Raw genomic sequence first — 14706 nt, 5'->3', positions numbered from 1 at the left:
GATTGTTTATTCCCTTATGTACATAAGTCTCTGGAATAGATTTGTATGGTTATCTCTGAGACTTTTTCACATTATGACTTCATTATGTACCGTGCAGGTCCAGCCACAGAGTGAAAGCAGTTAAGTATCTTTTGGTATTTATTGACACTATATAATGCTAGTGAGTGAGTTCAGCTTAACATCCAAATACATTTTATAAACACACAGGCTGTGTGTGTGTGTGTGTGTGTGTGTGTATGTGTGTGTGTAATATAGACACATGCATATAGGTGTGTATTATACAAGCTTTCATATATATGTATTTCACTTAATCTATTTATAACATATAATGAAACTGTGAATTCACCTATGTAGGGTAGCTCTGGATTATAATTGTCTCCATGATTCATTTCTGGAATGGTCTTGAATCTCCTACAGAGGTAGGAATACTTCTGAGCTTTAATAAGCAAGTTGAGGAGCAGCTAGGTGGTACAGTGATAGAGCACCAGTCTTAAAGTCAGGAGTACCTGAGGTCAAATCTGGCCTCAGACATGTCCTAACTTTGTGACCCTTGGCAAGTCACTTAATCACAATTGCCTCAGGGTGTGGCAGGGAAGCAGTTGAAAGCATCATAAGATTGTCATATAAATTAAAATTCCTTCAAAGTCAGCGAATTTGATGTGCAGGTATATAGGATTATGTTGGAGTATGAGTGTTATATAATAGATTCTTAATAAGTAAATATTATTAGCAAATTTACACATAGCAGTTTGTATTCTCTTAATGCTAAAATCATCCATATTTAGTTCTATGCGTGTTTCCAGAATTTATCTTAATAGTCTTCATATAATCAGTTTCATATTTAGTGCTTAGATTGAAAGGAATTTTACATGCAAGCATACCTATCGGTATGGAATAATGTTGAGAAATAATGTGCTAACTAGATTTGAGATATAGTTGAATGTCTTAAACAGGTTAAATTAACTATTTTCTAGAAGATATGATGAACATTTTAAAGAGATTTTACTTGTTAATTTTTTTTTTTTAATTTAGGTGATGAAAATTAAAACCTATGTTAATGGTGCATACCCTGTGCATGCTAGTGAATATGTAAAACCATATGAAGAATTACCAGCACTTAAAATGTCTGTTCCACAGTCTATTCCCAGTAATCAAATCAACTGTGCAAGCTCTTCTAATTGGGTTGCCAGTTCTTTCAGGTAGGATGCTTTTGATATGTGTTTAATTATTTGGCAGCTGCAAGTTAATAGGAATTTTTCTAGCGTTGTCAGTCTCTAAGATTGTTTATTCCCTTATGTACATAAGTCTCTGGAATAGATTTGTATGGTTATCTCTGAGACTTTTTCACATTATGACTTCATTATGTACTGTGGAGGTCCAGCCACAGAGTGAAAGTAGTTAAGTATCTTTTGGTATTTATTGACACTATATAATGCTAGTGAGTGAGTTCAGCTTAACATCCAAATACATTTTATAAACACACAGGCTGTGTGTGTGTGTGTGTGTGTGTGTGTATGTGTGTGTGTAATATAGACACATGCATATAGGTGTGTATTATACAAGCTTTCATATATATGTATTTCACTTAATCTATTTATAACATATAATGAAACTGTGAATTCACCTATGTAGGTTAAATCCTGATAAAGAATTATAGAATGGTCCTTGTGCATTAACTTATGGTTTTAAACATTTGCTTAATGATGTAATTTTTAACACATTTTCCTTTCTTTCATTCCTGTGATTCTTACAGGTACCCTACTACCTCTCTCTCACTATCATTCAGTTATTAGTCCTTAATGTTCCACTTTATAAGTGTTTTTTGCCTTCTTTATGCACTTAGTAAAGTCTGTCTTCCTAGCCCTTAGACTAAGACAACTTTATATAAATCCTTTTTATCTTTGAATTCACCTTTAGGTACTATTGGCCATTTGCCTGTTGGCAGTACTTAAAATTCTTCTTTAATTATTTTTTTCCTCTTTTTCTTTTCTTTTTTTCTTTTATTCTCCCCTTTTCTAAGTGTACTATTTCCCAGATTAGCTGTCATCATCAGTCTTTAGAATGTAGCCATAATTCCTCCTAAAGAAGGAAAGTTTAGAGAGGGCACAGAGGAACAGCCTTCACAATATACCTTAAATCACTAAGTGCATTGTTAGATTTTGTGTTATCTCCACTTACAATTTGTGTACTTTACCCATCATATATAAAGAAATAGACCTACATGAATACACATACAAGCTTGTATTATTTTGTTGATTTTATTTTTACATCATTTTGATTTTTTCCATGAGAATTTTTCTTCCCAGAGAGAAACCATTATAGCAAAAAAAAATTTTGAAAGAAAAATGAAAAATAGAAAAAGAAAAAATATACAAAACTAGTCAATACATTTAAAAATTTAGCAGTGTATTCAATGTTCATACCTATAGACCCTCACTTTTACACTTCTCATATATTTTCTTTGGGACAAAGCTTTTTCTTTATAATTTTTAAAATGTATTTTGATTTTGTTGTTGTAATTGTTCTTTCTTTTCATTTTTCCTTTTACTAAGTTCTGTTGAGTATTTCTGGGATTCTCTGTTTTCATCATGCTTGTCATTTCTTATAGCACAGTAATGTTTTGTTACAGTTACATAAAACAAAAAAAAAGTAGCTTTTGTATTTTCATTCATAGTTTTCTAAATAGTTTTTGAACTTTTTTTGTGTCTTGGAAACCTTTGATAGTTTTTTGTAAGCCCTACTTTCCCCTTCTCAAAATTATGTTTTTAAATGCATAAAATACATAGGTTTGCAAAGGGAACCAAGCATATTAGAATATAGTTCTAAAAATATTAAATTCACTAATTCCAGGTTAAGGATTCTTGCTCTAATAATAATAATCATACATTTGTTATAGTGTCTGTATATAGCATATGAATATTATTGTCTTTGAAGCACACACAGGTAATATAATATTAATAAAAATTAAATCTTTAAAAATGAAAAGTAATGCAGAAATATGTTTTGAAATCTTACAAAAATCAATAAAAATTGTCACTTTATTAAGTGATTAGTTTATTCAAATAAATTGGAATTTGGCATCATCATTTATATATGGGTTTTGATTATTTCATTTTAATTTTGGAATTAGAAGTTGGGGTCTAAAGATTAAAAATGTTTCTCTATCAGATTTTGTAGTATTTGTAAAGCCTACTTGTCCTTATTCACCAAATTAATGAAGCTTTTGAGAATCTGATTGCACATTTTTTCTGTGGTGTCCTTGTAAAATAATTGTGATTTCAGCCGTATTTGTGAAAAAAAGAACATAATGACAGAATAAAGGAGCTTTGGTATAAGCACAAAGTTAGGCTGTTGAGTAACTCTTAAAATACTTTTATAGTTTTGAGAAATTAATAGGTTATGCACACTATATGGACAATATTTAGAAACATTTTAATTCCAGAAACAATTTAATGCCAGAATTTAAGAAAATCTTCGTAATAGTTTGTCTTCAAATTTCTAAGCCAAGCAAGATTGAGACAGGAATTCTTTCTGTTTCAAGGATTCAAACCTTGAAATTCTCTGTGTCCTAGATAACAATATTTCTTATCTGTGAAATAAATATTTATTGGAATTAAATGTAGATGTTTTTCTAAAGAGAAATAATAATCATTCCTCCTTACTTACATTTATGAAATATTTGAAAGTTTACAAAGTAGATTCCTTCCAATTTTGTATGTTAGGTACTACAAGTATTATTATCCCCATTTTGCAGATGAGGAAATAGGCACAAAGAAGTTAAATGAATTTTTCTGTATGATATACTTGGAGTTTTGGATCCAGTTGTTCAGATTTGAACCCAGTTCTTCTCATTCTAAGTCTAGGACACTTTCTCCTATGTCACACTGCTCTCCTGATACATGTAGCTTTTGTATGGTTCTTATAGGACTATTAGTTGATACCAACAATTAGGCTTTTTTTTTTTAAATAAGAGGGAAAGCTAAATTAAAAAAAAAACTTAAACATTACATTTTTAAGTTACAATGCTAGAAATCTGTCTCTGTTTCTGTCTCTCTTTCTCTATATATATATATGGGATGTGCACATATATATTTATGGGATTTTCTGTTAGGTCCCAAATTCTGAAGAATTCAAGTAGTTTTCTATTATCTAGCAACCCCTCTTTAACATTTTGACTACCATTGAGAGAATATTCTAATTTCTTTTTTTAAGAGTTCAGTTTTGCATTAATACGAATAATTTCTGCTTATTAAAACTTTAAATGAAAAAGAAAAGAAATGTTCTTCAAGGTTCTCTTTTATCTTAACCAATAAAAATTTAATGTGAATTCCTGTGTGGCATGCCATTTGACCAAGAAAACTTAGCAATCTTTCCTTTCCTTAACTACTATTTAAAAAATAAGAGTTACATTTTAATTATGTCATTTAACATGGTAATGACTTTGAAAAGTATTTTTCTTGTGTTATTTATATATACATATATAAAGAAAGGTTTTTATCTGAAACATTCTATTTGAGGTTTCCCATAATTGAGGAAGTAGACATAAATTATATATCTGATTACCAATCTTATATATGATTTAGACAATTTCTGTGAAGGTTAGAAACTGGAATGTAAGTGAAAATGAATGTCTTGAAAGGTAACCTTTTTCATATCATTCAGCCCGGTCAGCCCTCCTGCCATGGATCTTAGAACTATCATGGAAATTGAAGAAAATATGCAAAAGTGTGGAACTACACCAAAGACAAATTCAAGGTCAGTTGGGAAACAATGTAAGAAAGGGAAAAAAATGTCATGGTAAAGACAATGTTTTACATTTACTTAGTGATAAATAAATTTTTATAATTTATATATATTTTATAAGTAGAGGTATTTTGAATTTTTAAAATCTTTTATTCTGTAAGGAGAAAATGGTATTATGAAATGTTTAATATCATTGATTAATCACTATTGTGCCAAAGCACAAAAAAAGAATTGGACTAGATAGTTTTCATGTCTCATTTAACTGTAATTCAATTATATGTGATCTCTTATTTCATTCATGTAAGATATGGAAACTTATTAATTAGGGCAGATCTGTGACTTAAATGATAAATTCTTTGCTGAAGCCCAAAGAGGTCAAGTGACTTTTCTGGTTTCATTAAGCATGGGTCAGGCAGAATTTAAAACCAGACTTTCCTGACTGTGTAAGCCCAGAACTTTATTCACTTTTTAAAGCTGTCTCTTAAAGAAAATCAGAGTTTTTTTTTTTAATGTGGTCATGATATTAATCTACATCTAGTTATTCTATGATATTTAGCCTTTTTTATTAGTCATTTGGTTCACTAACAAGTCATTTTCTTTAATATGCTTGAGAGTGTAGAAAATGAAATTTTAAATGATTTATATCAAAATACAGTTCTGCTTGAAGGAAAAAAGTTAGTGAGAAACAAAAAAACTAATTTTCCTTTTCCTGATCTGTATTTTATAGTTCATTTTAATTTGTTGCATAAATAAAATGACTTACCGATAGCTGTTTTCATATGTCATAAGAGAGTTAAGGTAATAGTTTTCTAATAAATATAACATGCTTTTACTTTAAAATGGCATTTTGATTTGTTTAGAGATATGAAAGATTCATTGATTTGTGAATTGCAAATCACTTTCATATTTAAAGGTATAGAAGCATTAATAATAAAGATCCTCTATAGTTATTTTTAATCCTATGAAATATTTATATTTTCAACATTTTAATTTTGTATCAGTAAAATATTGCCCAAGTAGATTAGAATAATAGTGATCGTGGCCAGTCTCTTTTAAATATCAGAAATAACATTTTTTTCATGGTGTTTGATTTAATTTGTAGCAAAACCACTTCTCATGGGATTAAACTTTCTCAAAAGCAAAGAAAACTGATTGCCATGGCTGCCAAGGAGAACAACCCAGGAATGAATAGTGTGGAAACTACAGTCATGACCACTCCTTCTATATCTGCAAAAGCCACAAAACCAGGAAATGCCTGGTATGTAAAAGAACATTACATTTTCATTAAAATAAACATGTCTATGTATCTTTTTCCAAGGTAGTTTTTTCATTCCATTTATATAAATAGTATTTTTTAAAGTTATATACTTTAGTTGTTTCATTTGTTAATGTGTTCACTCCGATTGAAATTCATCCTCTATATTTGATATTTTCAAAAAATAAATAAAGAAGATTAGTAATTTTATGTTTATTTTTTAAAATTTTGCCAAAAGAGATTTGAAAACTACTAGTTTTAAGATAGGAGCTGGACTCCGATTAGTAAACACTTAGTAAGAACCTACTGTGTAGTAACCATTGTGCTTGGCACTAGGGAAATTAAGACAAAAAGAAACAGTTCCTTTATTCCAAAGGAAGAGACAGCATGCACATATTTTAAGCATAAATCAAATAGATTTTAGAGTAATAGAGATGAAGGGAACTGTAACTGACTGAAAGGATTAAGAAGGCCCTCAAGCAATTATTTGAGCTAGCCTTTGAAAAAAATGAGAGATTCTAAGAGTTGGAGAAGAAGAGGCATTCCAGATCTGGAATGGGGGACAGCCTGTAAAAAGTTTCAGATATGGGAGATGATATGTCATGGGTGAAGCATAGCAAAAAGCCCAGTTAGATTGAACTAAAGGGTTTCCGAAAAGGAATAATTTATAATAAACTAAAAAAGTGGTTTGGGGCAAGTTGCATTAACATCCAACAATGGGATTGAATTACCTTAATGTTAGTAGTTTTATCAGATTCAGAAGGATGTATAAATTTAATATACTACTGTGTTTTTGTCTAAGAAGTTTAAAAGGAATCAAGAGACATAATTGCTAGATAATTTAATCATTTCATTATCATATTAATAAGGACATCAGGTTATTAATAAAAAGATGGTCATTTGGCCATCTCTCTTATACCAAAGAAAGTCATGTTAGAGGTCTCACAGTTCATGTATTCTTCAAAATAGGTGGTCTGTCAAACAGCAGTTAAGTCTAATTGGTTAACATGATTGGATTTTGCAAATAAAATGATTAAAATACTCCCATTAAGTTCCTTGCAAAAACTTGACTTAAAATCTGGATTTTGGAAGAATGGGGGAGTTCTGAATCTCCGCTAAGATGTTGGTTATTAATAATTATTTCTCATGTATTTGGGGTTTTTTAAAAATTTAATAACTTTTTATTGACAGAACCCATGCTGCTATAAACATTTTTGCACATTTGGGTCCTTTTCCCTCAATATTTCCTTGGGATACAGACTCCGTTCTATTCCAGCCTTTTACCTTTACTCTGTAAGTCTCTCTTTGTCAAATGTGGTTCTTGTAAAAAATATATTGTACAATTCTGTAATTCTGTTTTTTAATCTACTCTGCTGTTTGCTTCCATTTTATGGGATAATTCATCCCATTCCCATTCCCATTCACAGTTATGATTACTAGTTCTGTATTTCCCTCCATCCTATTTTCTGCCCTATATATACTTTTGTTCTCCTTTTCCACCTAATCCTTAGTCATGTGTTTTTTTTTTTTTTTACTCACCCCATTTACTACTTTATCTCCTGTCACCCTTCTCCCTTCTCTTAATAGTGATTTTTAAAAACTTACTTCACCCACTGTCTTATCCAGTGGTCTTCAAAGTGTAGTCCAAAGAATTGCTGGGGTCTCTGAACCCTTTCAGAGGGTCTACAAATTCAAAATTATTTTTTATTTCTAATATAGTAAATAGCTATAAATATAACCCATGTGAACAAAAACTTTTTGAACAGATCCTCGATAGTTTTTAACAAGATACTGAGAACAAAAGTTCGAGAACCACTGATCTTACCTTTTATTATCCCTCCTCCCTTTTCTTACCTTTTCTCCTAGTGTTTCTACTTTTCTTTCTATCCTGTTCCTCCTTTTTTTTTTTTTTTTCCTTTTTCCTCCTCCTTCTTTATATGGTTAGATAAAATTTCTAGACCTAACTGATTAAGTTTATTCCCTCTTAGAGCCAAAACTGATGAGGTCAAGCTTCAGACAATGCTCATCCCCCACCCTTCTTTCCCTAGATTGTAATAGGTCTTTTGCACCTCTTCATGTGAAGTAATTCTCCCCTTATACCTTCCCTTTCCTCTTTTTCTACCCCTTCATGCATTTTTCTTTGATGTTATGACATCAGGGAACATTCACAACCATGTCTTCAATCCGTATGATGCCCCCCTCTGTCTGCCCCAGTGACAGATACAGTTCTCAAAAATTACACATTTGTTTTCCTGTCTAGAGATGTAAACATTTTAACCTCTAAATAACATATATTTTCCCCCTGTTTACCTTTCTATGCTTCTCTTGAATCTTGTGTTTATAGATTAATTTTTCTGTTTAGTTCTGTTTTAGTACTCTTACTTCATTGAAGCTCCATCTCCTTCCCTGAAAGATGATGCTGAATTTTACTGGGTAGTTAGTTCTTAGTTGTGACCCCTGGTCCTTTACCTTCCAGAATATGGTATTCCAGGCCCTCCTATCCTGTATTGTTGAAGCTGCCAGATCCTGGGTAATCCTGACTATTGCTCTTATTTGAATTGTTTTTATTTGGTAGCTTGCAGTATTTTTTCCTGGAGAATAAGTTTTGAAGTTTTACAACAATGATCCTTAGGGTTTTCCTTGTGGGATCTATTTGTAGAAATGATCAATGGATTCTTTCAATGAGTATTTCCTTCTCTGTTTCCAGAATATTGGGGCAGTTTTCCCTATTGATGTCTTATGTACACTGCTATGTAGTCTTTTTTTGATCATGGCTTAGACCAATAAATTTTTTTTTTAAATAACTTTTTATTGACAGAACCCATGCCAGGGTAATTTTTTACAACATTATCCCTTGCACTCAATTCTGTTCTGATTTTTCCCCTCCCTCCCTCCACTCCTTCCCCCAGATGGCAAGCAATCCTATATATGTTAAATAAGTTACAGTGTATCCTAGATACAATATATGTGTGTAGAACCGAACAATTAATTATCTTGTTGCACAGGAAGAATTGGTTTCAGAAAGTAAAAATAACCTGGGAAGAAAAACAAAAATGCAAACAGTTTATATTCATTTCCCAGTGTTCTTTCTTTGGATGTAGCTGCTTCTGTCCATCCTTGATCAATTGAAATTGAATTAGATCTCTTTGTTGAAGAGATCCACTTCCATCAGAATACATCCTCATACAGTATCGTTGTTGAGGTATATAATGATCTCCTAGTTCTGCTCATTTCACTTAGCATCAGTTCATGTAAGTCTCTCCAAGCCTCTCTGTATTCGTCCTGCTAGTCATTCCTTAGAGAACAATAATATTCCATAACGTTCATATACCACAATTTACTCAACCATTCTCCAATTGATGGGCATCCATTCATTTTCCAGTTTCTAGCCATTACAAACAGGGCTGCCACAAACATTTTAGCACATACAGGTCCCTTTCCCTTCTTTAGTATCTCTTTGGAGTATAAGCCCAATAGAAACACTGCTGGATCAAAGGGTATGCACACTTTGATAACTTTTTGAGCATAGTTCCAAATTGTTCTCCAGAATGACTGGATGTGTTCACAATTCCACCAACAATGTCCCTGTTTTCCCACATCCCCTCCAACATTCCGCATTATCTTTCCCTGTCATTCTAGCCAATCTGACAGGTATGTAGTGGTATCTCAAAGTTGTCTTCATTTGCATTTCTCTGATTAATAATGATTTGGAGCATATTTTCATATGGCTATAATAGTTTTAATTTCTTCGTCTGAGAATTGTCTGTTCATATCCTTTGACCATTTATCAATTGGAGAATGGATTGATTTCTTATAAATTAGAGTCAATTCTCTATATATTTTGGAAATGAGGCCTTTATCAGAATCTTTGACTGTAAAAATGTTTTCCCAGTTTATTGTTTACCTTCTAATCTTGTCTGCATTAGTTTTGTTTGTACAAAAACTTTTCAATTTGATATAATCAAAATTTTCTATTTTGTGGTCAATAGTGATCTCTAGTTCTTCTTTGGTCATAAATTCCTTCTTCTTCCACAGGTCTGAGAGGTAAACTATCCTATGCTCTTCCAATTTATTTATAATTTCATTCTTTATGCCTAGGTCATGAACCCATTTTGACCTTATCTTGGTGTACAGTGTTAAGTGTGGGGCAATGCCTAGTTTCTGCCATACTAATTTCCAATTTTCCCAGCAATTTTTGTCAAATAATGCATTCTTATCCCAAAAACTGGAGTCTTTGGGTTTGTCAAACACTAGATTATTAAAATTATTGGCTGTTTTTAGACCAATAATTTTTAAATTGTCTCTTCTGGATCTGTTTTCCCAGTTGGCTGTTTTTCCAGTGAGATATTTTACATTTTCTTCCATTTTTCCATTCTTTTCAGTTTGTTTGACTGATTCTCGCTGTCCCACAAAATCATTAACTTCTATTTGCTCTGGTCTAGTTTTTAATGTGTGATTTTCTTCAGTTATCTGTTGTATGTCTTTTTTTCCATTTGGTTTATTTAACTATTTTAGGAGTAGTTTTCTTCAGACAATTTTTTTCCTTCCTTTTTCAGATTGTTGGCTCTTTCACTCATATCTCTCCAGTCTAATTTTTTTCTTCTGTTTTAGTTTCCTTTTGAAGTCTTTTATGAGCATTTCTGAGAAGCCTCTTGGGGCTTCAGACCAATTCATATCATACTTTGAGATTTTTTCTGTTAACATTCTGTCCGTATCTGATTTGTCTGCCCTGTTACCATAGTAGCTATGGTCAAGGTTCTTTCCTGTTTTTTGCTCACTTTCTTTCCTTTTCTTTGGGTATTTCCTCTTTTTTTTTTTACTTTTATGGTTGAGCTTATGGAGAGGGGGTGCTGTCTCAAGCTTTGTGTGCAGCTCTGAGCCTTGGCTTTGAGCACAGGGGTCCTTTAGGTTTGCAGGGGTAGCTTTGCCTGCTCTGTTCAGGTAACAGCCTGGTTTCCCAGAGTTTGCCTTCTGAGCAGGGACTGCAAACTGTCCCCTTGTGTAAGACCTAGGACTGAGGGTCTTAGTTGCTGATTTGCTATGATTAAGACCCTCTCACAGGCTTTCCCAGAGTTTATCTGACCTGGATTAAATACTGTTTCACTCCAGTGAAACTCACCTTTTAAGTCCTTTTAATCTGTCTTTGAGGTAGTGAAAGTGGTTTCATTTTATCAGACTCTGTTCAGAGGCTTGGTTTCATTCATGTGGTTTTTAAGGAAAAGAGGGAGAGCTTAAACAGCTTCCTGATTTACTCCACCATCTTGGCTCCATCCCTGGAAATCTTCCCCTCTCATTTTTAATCTAATAGAGTAGCACTAGGAGCAGTAAACTTTTCTTACAAGTTGATACTTAAGATTTAATACCTTTTTTCAAAAGAGAAAAACTGTTTTCTTTCAAAATGTTCTTCCATTTTATCTCTCATTGTGGAATTTGTCTTTTTTTTTTTTTTTTTATTTCTGTAAATGAAATGAAAATTCCATTGCCACTTTTGCTGGGCAATAGAATTCTTTTTAATTTTTATGTGGATACAGATGCTTATAAATGTTCTTCCATAAAGTTCCTTTGGCTGCTAAGATGGAAAATAGCCCCAAAGTTAGGAAAATAAAATATCAGTGAAAATGCTTTCAAGATTAATTAAAGAAAAATTGAACTAATTCAACACTTATTTCTTAAGTCAAGACAATAGTAATTACTAAGCTCCTGTATCAGCCACTGTGCCAACAAGTGCTAGGATTACAAAGAAAGACCAGAACAAACCTTGCTTTCAAAGAGTTTACAATCTAATGGAGAAAACAGCATGTAAATAAATACACAAATAAAAGACATGTATGCACAGGAGCACGTGTGTGCACACACACACACACACACACCACTACATACATGATAAATTGGAGATATCTCAGAAGAAGAGAGATCAGGAGCAACTTAAAGAAAGTGGGATTTTCTAGCTGAGATGTGAAAGATCAAGGAAGTGAGGAGAGAAAGAATTTTAGACATAAGGAACATTAGTAGATGGAGTGTCTTGTGTGAAGAGCAGTGCTATCAGTGTTACTGGATTGCAGAGTGCATACTGAGCAATTAAACACGAGAAGTCTGAAAAATAGGAGAGGACCAGGTTATTGAAGGGCTTTAAAAAGTCACATAGGATATTTAATCCCAGAGGTAATGTATTGAATTAAGAAGATATTATAGTTATTAGACCTGTCCTTTTAGGAAGATACCTTAGGCAAGTTGAGGGAAGAAGTACCTAAAATAGGAAGACTAAGATAATTTATAGATAATCCTTTGTAGACTACTAGTGAGGTTTGAGGCATTTTGTGAGTATTAGCAAACATGTATTGTGTGCTCTTATACAATTGAGATTGCTCAGAGTAGTTTGGTATAAAGCGCAATATGATCATTGAGCACAAGTCCCCAAAATATTGTTTAGAAGAAATTTGGCTATAGAATGTTTTTATGCACACAACTATGAAGTTTTTGTATTTCATGGAAATGAGATACTTGTCTTGGAAATTCAGCAGCTTTACTGGCATTGATATCTGCCAAAAGGGTGGAAACTACTGGCACTTATTTCTGGTTAACGAAAGACACAGTATAGTTTATGCCATACTTAGTTTTTTCTGCCAAAAGAAACCTCCAGTTTTTTGTTTTTGTTTGTTTGTTTGTTTGTTTGTTTTTTGTCTGTTAAAGATCTAAGGATAACAAAAAAAATAAAGCTAGGTTCTTTGAAAGCAGATAAAATTTGTATCAGATGAACTTTTCATTGATCCTTTTGCCCCCAACATGTTCATTGGAATGATGTTCTACATTTTCTTTGGAGTTTTTAGTTTGTTTTTAATACAGAGGCTTTAAGACAAATAATAATTTCACATTATTAACTAAAATACCCATATTTCACAGTAGAAAAAGAAAGACAGAGGAAGACTTACATGTTCAAAAATAAAATTTCCTGATTCACAGACTGGTTAGCAGTTGCTTCCTTGTTTTTAATAGCAAAGAAAAAGGTAGTTGAAACAGTAGCAAGAATTAGCACTATAGTATTTAAAGGAACAAATTGGAAATATATGGTCCTACGTACCTATAATTTTGAAGGTCCGACCTAGGTGATTGCCAGAATTGGTACACATGCTTCTGTCTGTGATCAAGTCAGACTTGGCTTTTTGGCCACCCTTCCGTTTTTTTTTTTTTTTTTTTTTTTTTTTTTTTTTTGTTTTTTTTTTTTTGAGAGCTAAGAACTCCCCCTACCTCCAAAGCTAGGATATCTGGTTGCCTACTTAGTCTCCTATATGCTCTTATACCCTTCAACTCATTAATAAAAAGCCAGAACAGATTTTAGATATCTCAGGTGAGAAATAATTTTGTAAGGTTTGTTGGCTTATTATTTTTTTTTTTTTTGATAGTAGAAAAAAAGATTTTAAAAGTGTGATAGAGAAGTTTTTACAAACTGCATGTCATCCTCCATTTTATTTCAGGTACAGCATTCTCTTTTTCATTAATCATTTTGCTTTCACTTAAACAATGTCTTATCAGTCTTAAACAATCACTAAATATCCTCTTCCCTCCCTTACATGCTACTCAAAAAATGTCATCTATATAGGCTCTTCAAAATACTTCATGTCTTATCTATAAATAATACCAATAATACTGCCTACCTACCAGAGTTGTTTTGAGAATCAAGTTAGATAATATATGTAATATATACCTTAAAGATTTTGAAAACTGTGAGCTATTATCTAAATTCTTAGCTTTAGAGCTATTGATCAGTCTGTCCCAGATTACAAAAGAAAGATTTGAAATGATGAATATCTTAAAGAACTAAATACAGTTTTGTATCAGTTGACAAATTTAATTTTAAGCCTTTCAGACAAATCAGTTTTTCATTGTTTAAACAATGAATTTTCCTCGGTTTTATTCTCTATATTTAGGAAAACCTACTTACTACTACTTGTTATGGAACTGTTTATTTTTCCTTCAAAGACCTAAAATCCCATATATTTTTAAAAAGACTTTATTTATTAATTGTTTGGACTTAAATTAAGATAATGTAGTCAAGACAACCATAGATATACTTTTTACTATTTTTCTTACCTTTACATCTTTTATATTGTCTCTTAGGTGGGACTGTGGTTTGGTGATTGTTGTAATTAAGTGAAAATTCATGCCTCACTTTCACTTATCATAAAACTAATCAAAGAGGAATTGGTACTACAGAGAACATCTTATGCCAGGTTCTCCAAGTAATTTATGAGTTTACCTTTAATCCACACTGGCTGATTTCTTCAGAATATGGATTTCACATTTTGATGATTTATGTGGTTAACATTGATGTCCTTTATTTAGTTAACTTTTTATTCTGTTTTCTAGAGAAAAATTCTAGTTTAAAAAAAAAAGCGGAAATCAGTAAAATAGAATAATTTTGCATTTGTATTTTTGACTATATGAAATGTCCCTAAACTCTTACTGTCTCTTTAAGCTTACAGAAAACTGCACTGTGATTTTAGGAACATCCTTTGTTGCAAGGGTTTTTTCAGTAAGAACAATAAGATAGGTGGTGTTAACAAATATAAGGAGTAGAGAAGGTGGATACTAATAAAAAATCAACCCAACATATATTCAGAACAGTACAGAACTTCCATAATTTAGGTCTGGGGGAATGAGAGGATAAATTGGTTGTAAATAGTTTGTTCCATTACTTCAGATTTTCTTAT

The 14706-nt window shown here is 32.0% G+C and overlaps 1 protein-coding gene across 3 annotated transcripts in view; it reads left to right on the top strand.

Annotated features, from left to right (window-relative positions):
• Window positions 1-14706, top strand: part of IBTK (inhibitor of Bruton tyrosine kinase) — a 95357-nt gene that overhangs the window by 69164 nt on the left and 11487 nt on the right. For 2 of the 3 annotated variants that reach the window (XM_051997323.1, XM_051997321.1), the window contains exons 25-26: window positions 4663-4755; window positions 5846-6001. In XM_051997323.1, the coding sequence (XP_051853283.1) occupies window positions 4663-4755; window positions 5846-6001 (249 nt within the window). Of the gene's footprint in view, window positions 1-1032; window positions 1200-4662; window positions 4756-5845; window positions 6002-14706 lie in introns of all 3 variants that reach the window. The other variant, XM_051997322.1, reaches the window with a different exon arrangement.

The sequence above is a fragment of the Antechinus flavipes genome, chromosome 4, assembly GCF_016432865.1.
Source record: "Antechinus flavipes isolate AdamAnt ecotype Samford, QLD, Australia chromosome 4, AdamAnt_v2, whole genome shotgun sequence".
Lineage (NCBI taxonomy): Eukaryota > Metazoa > Chordata > Mammalia > Dasyuromorphia > Dasyuridae > Antechinus > Antechinus flavipes.
The sequence above is the reverse complement of the archived record's forward strand: the minus strand, read 5'-3'. Positions and strand labels throughout refer to the sequence as shown.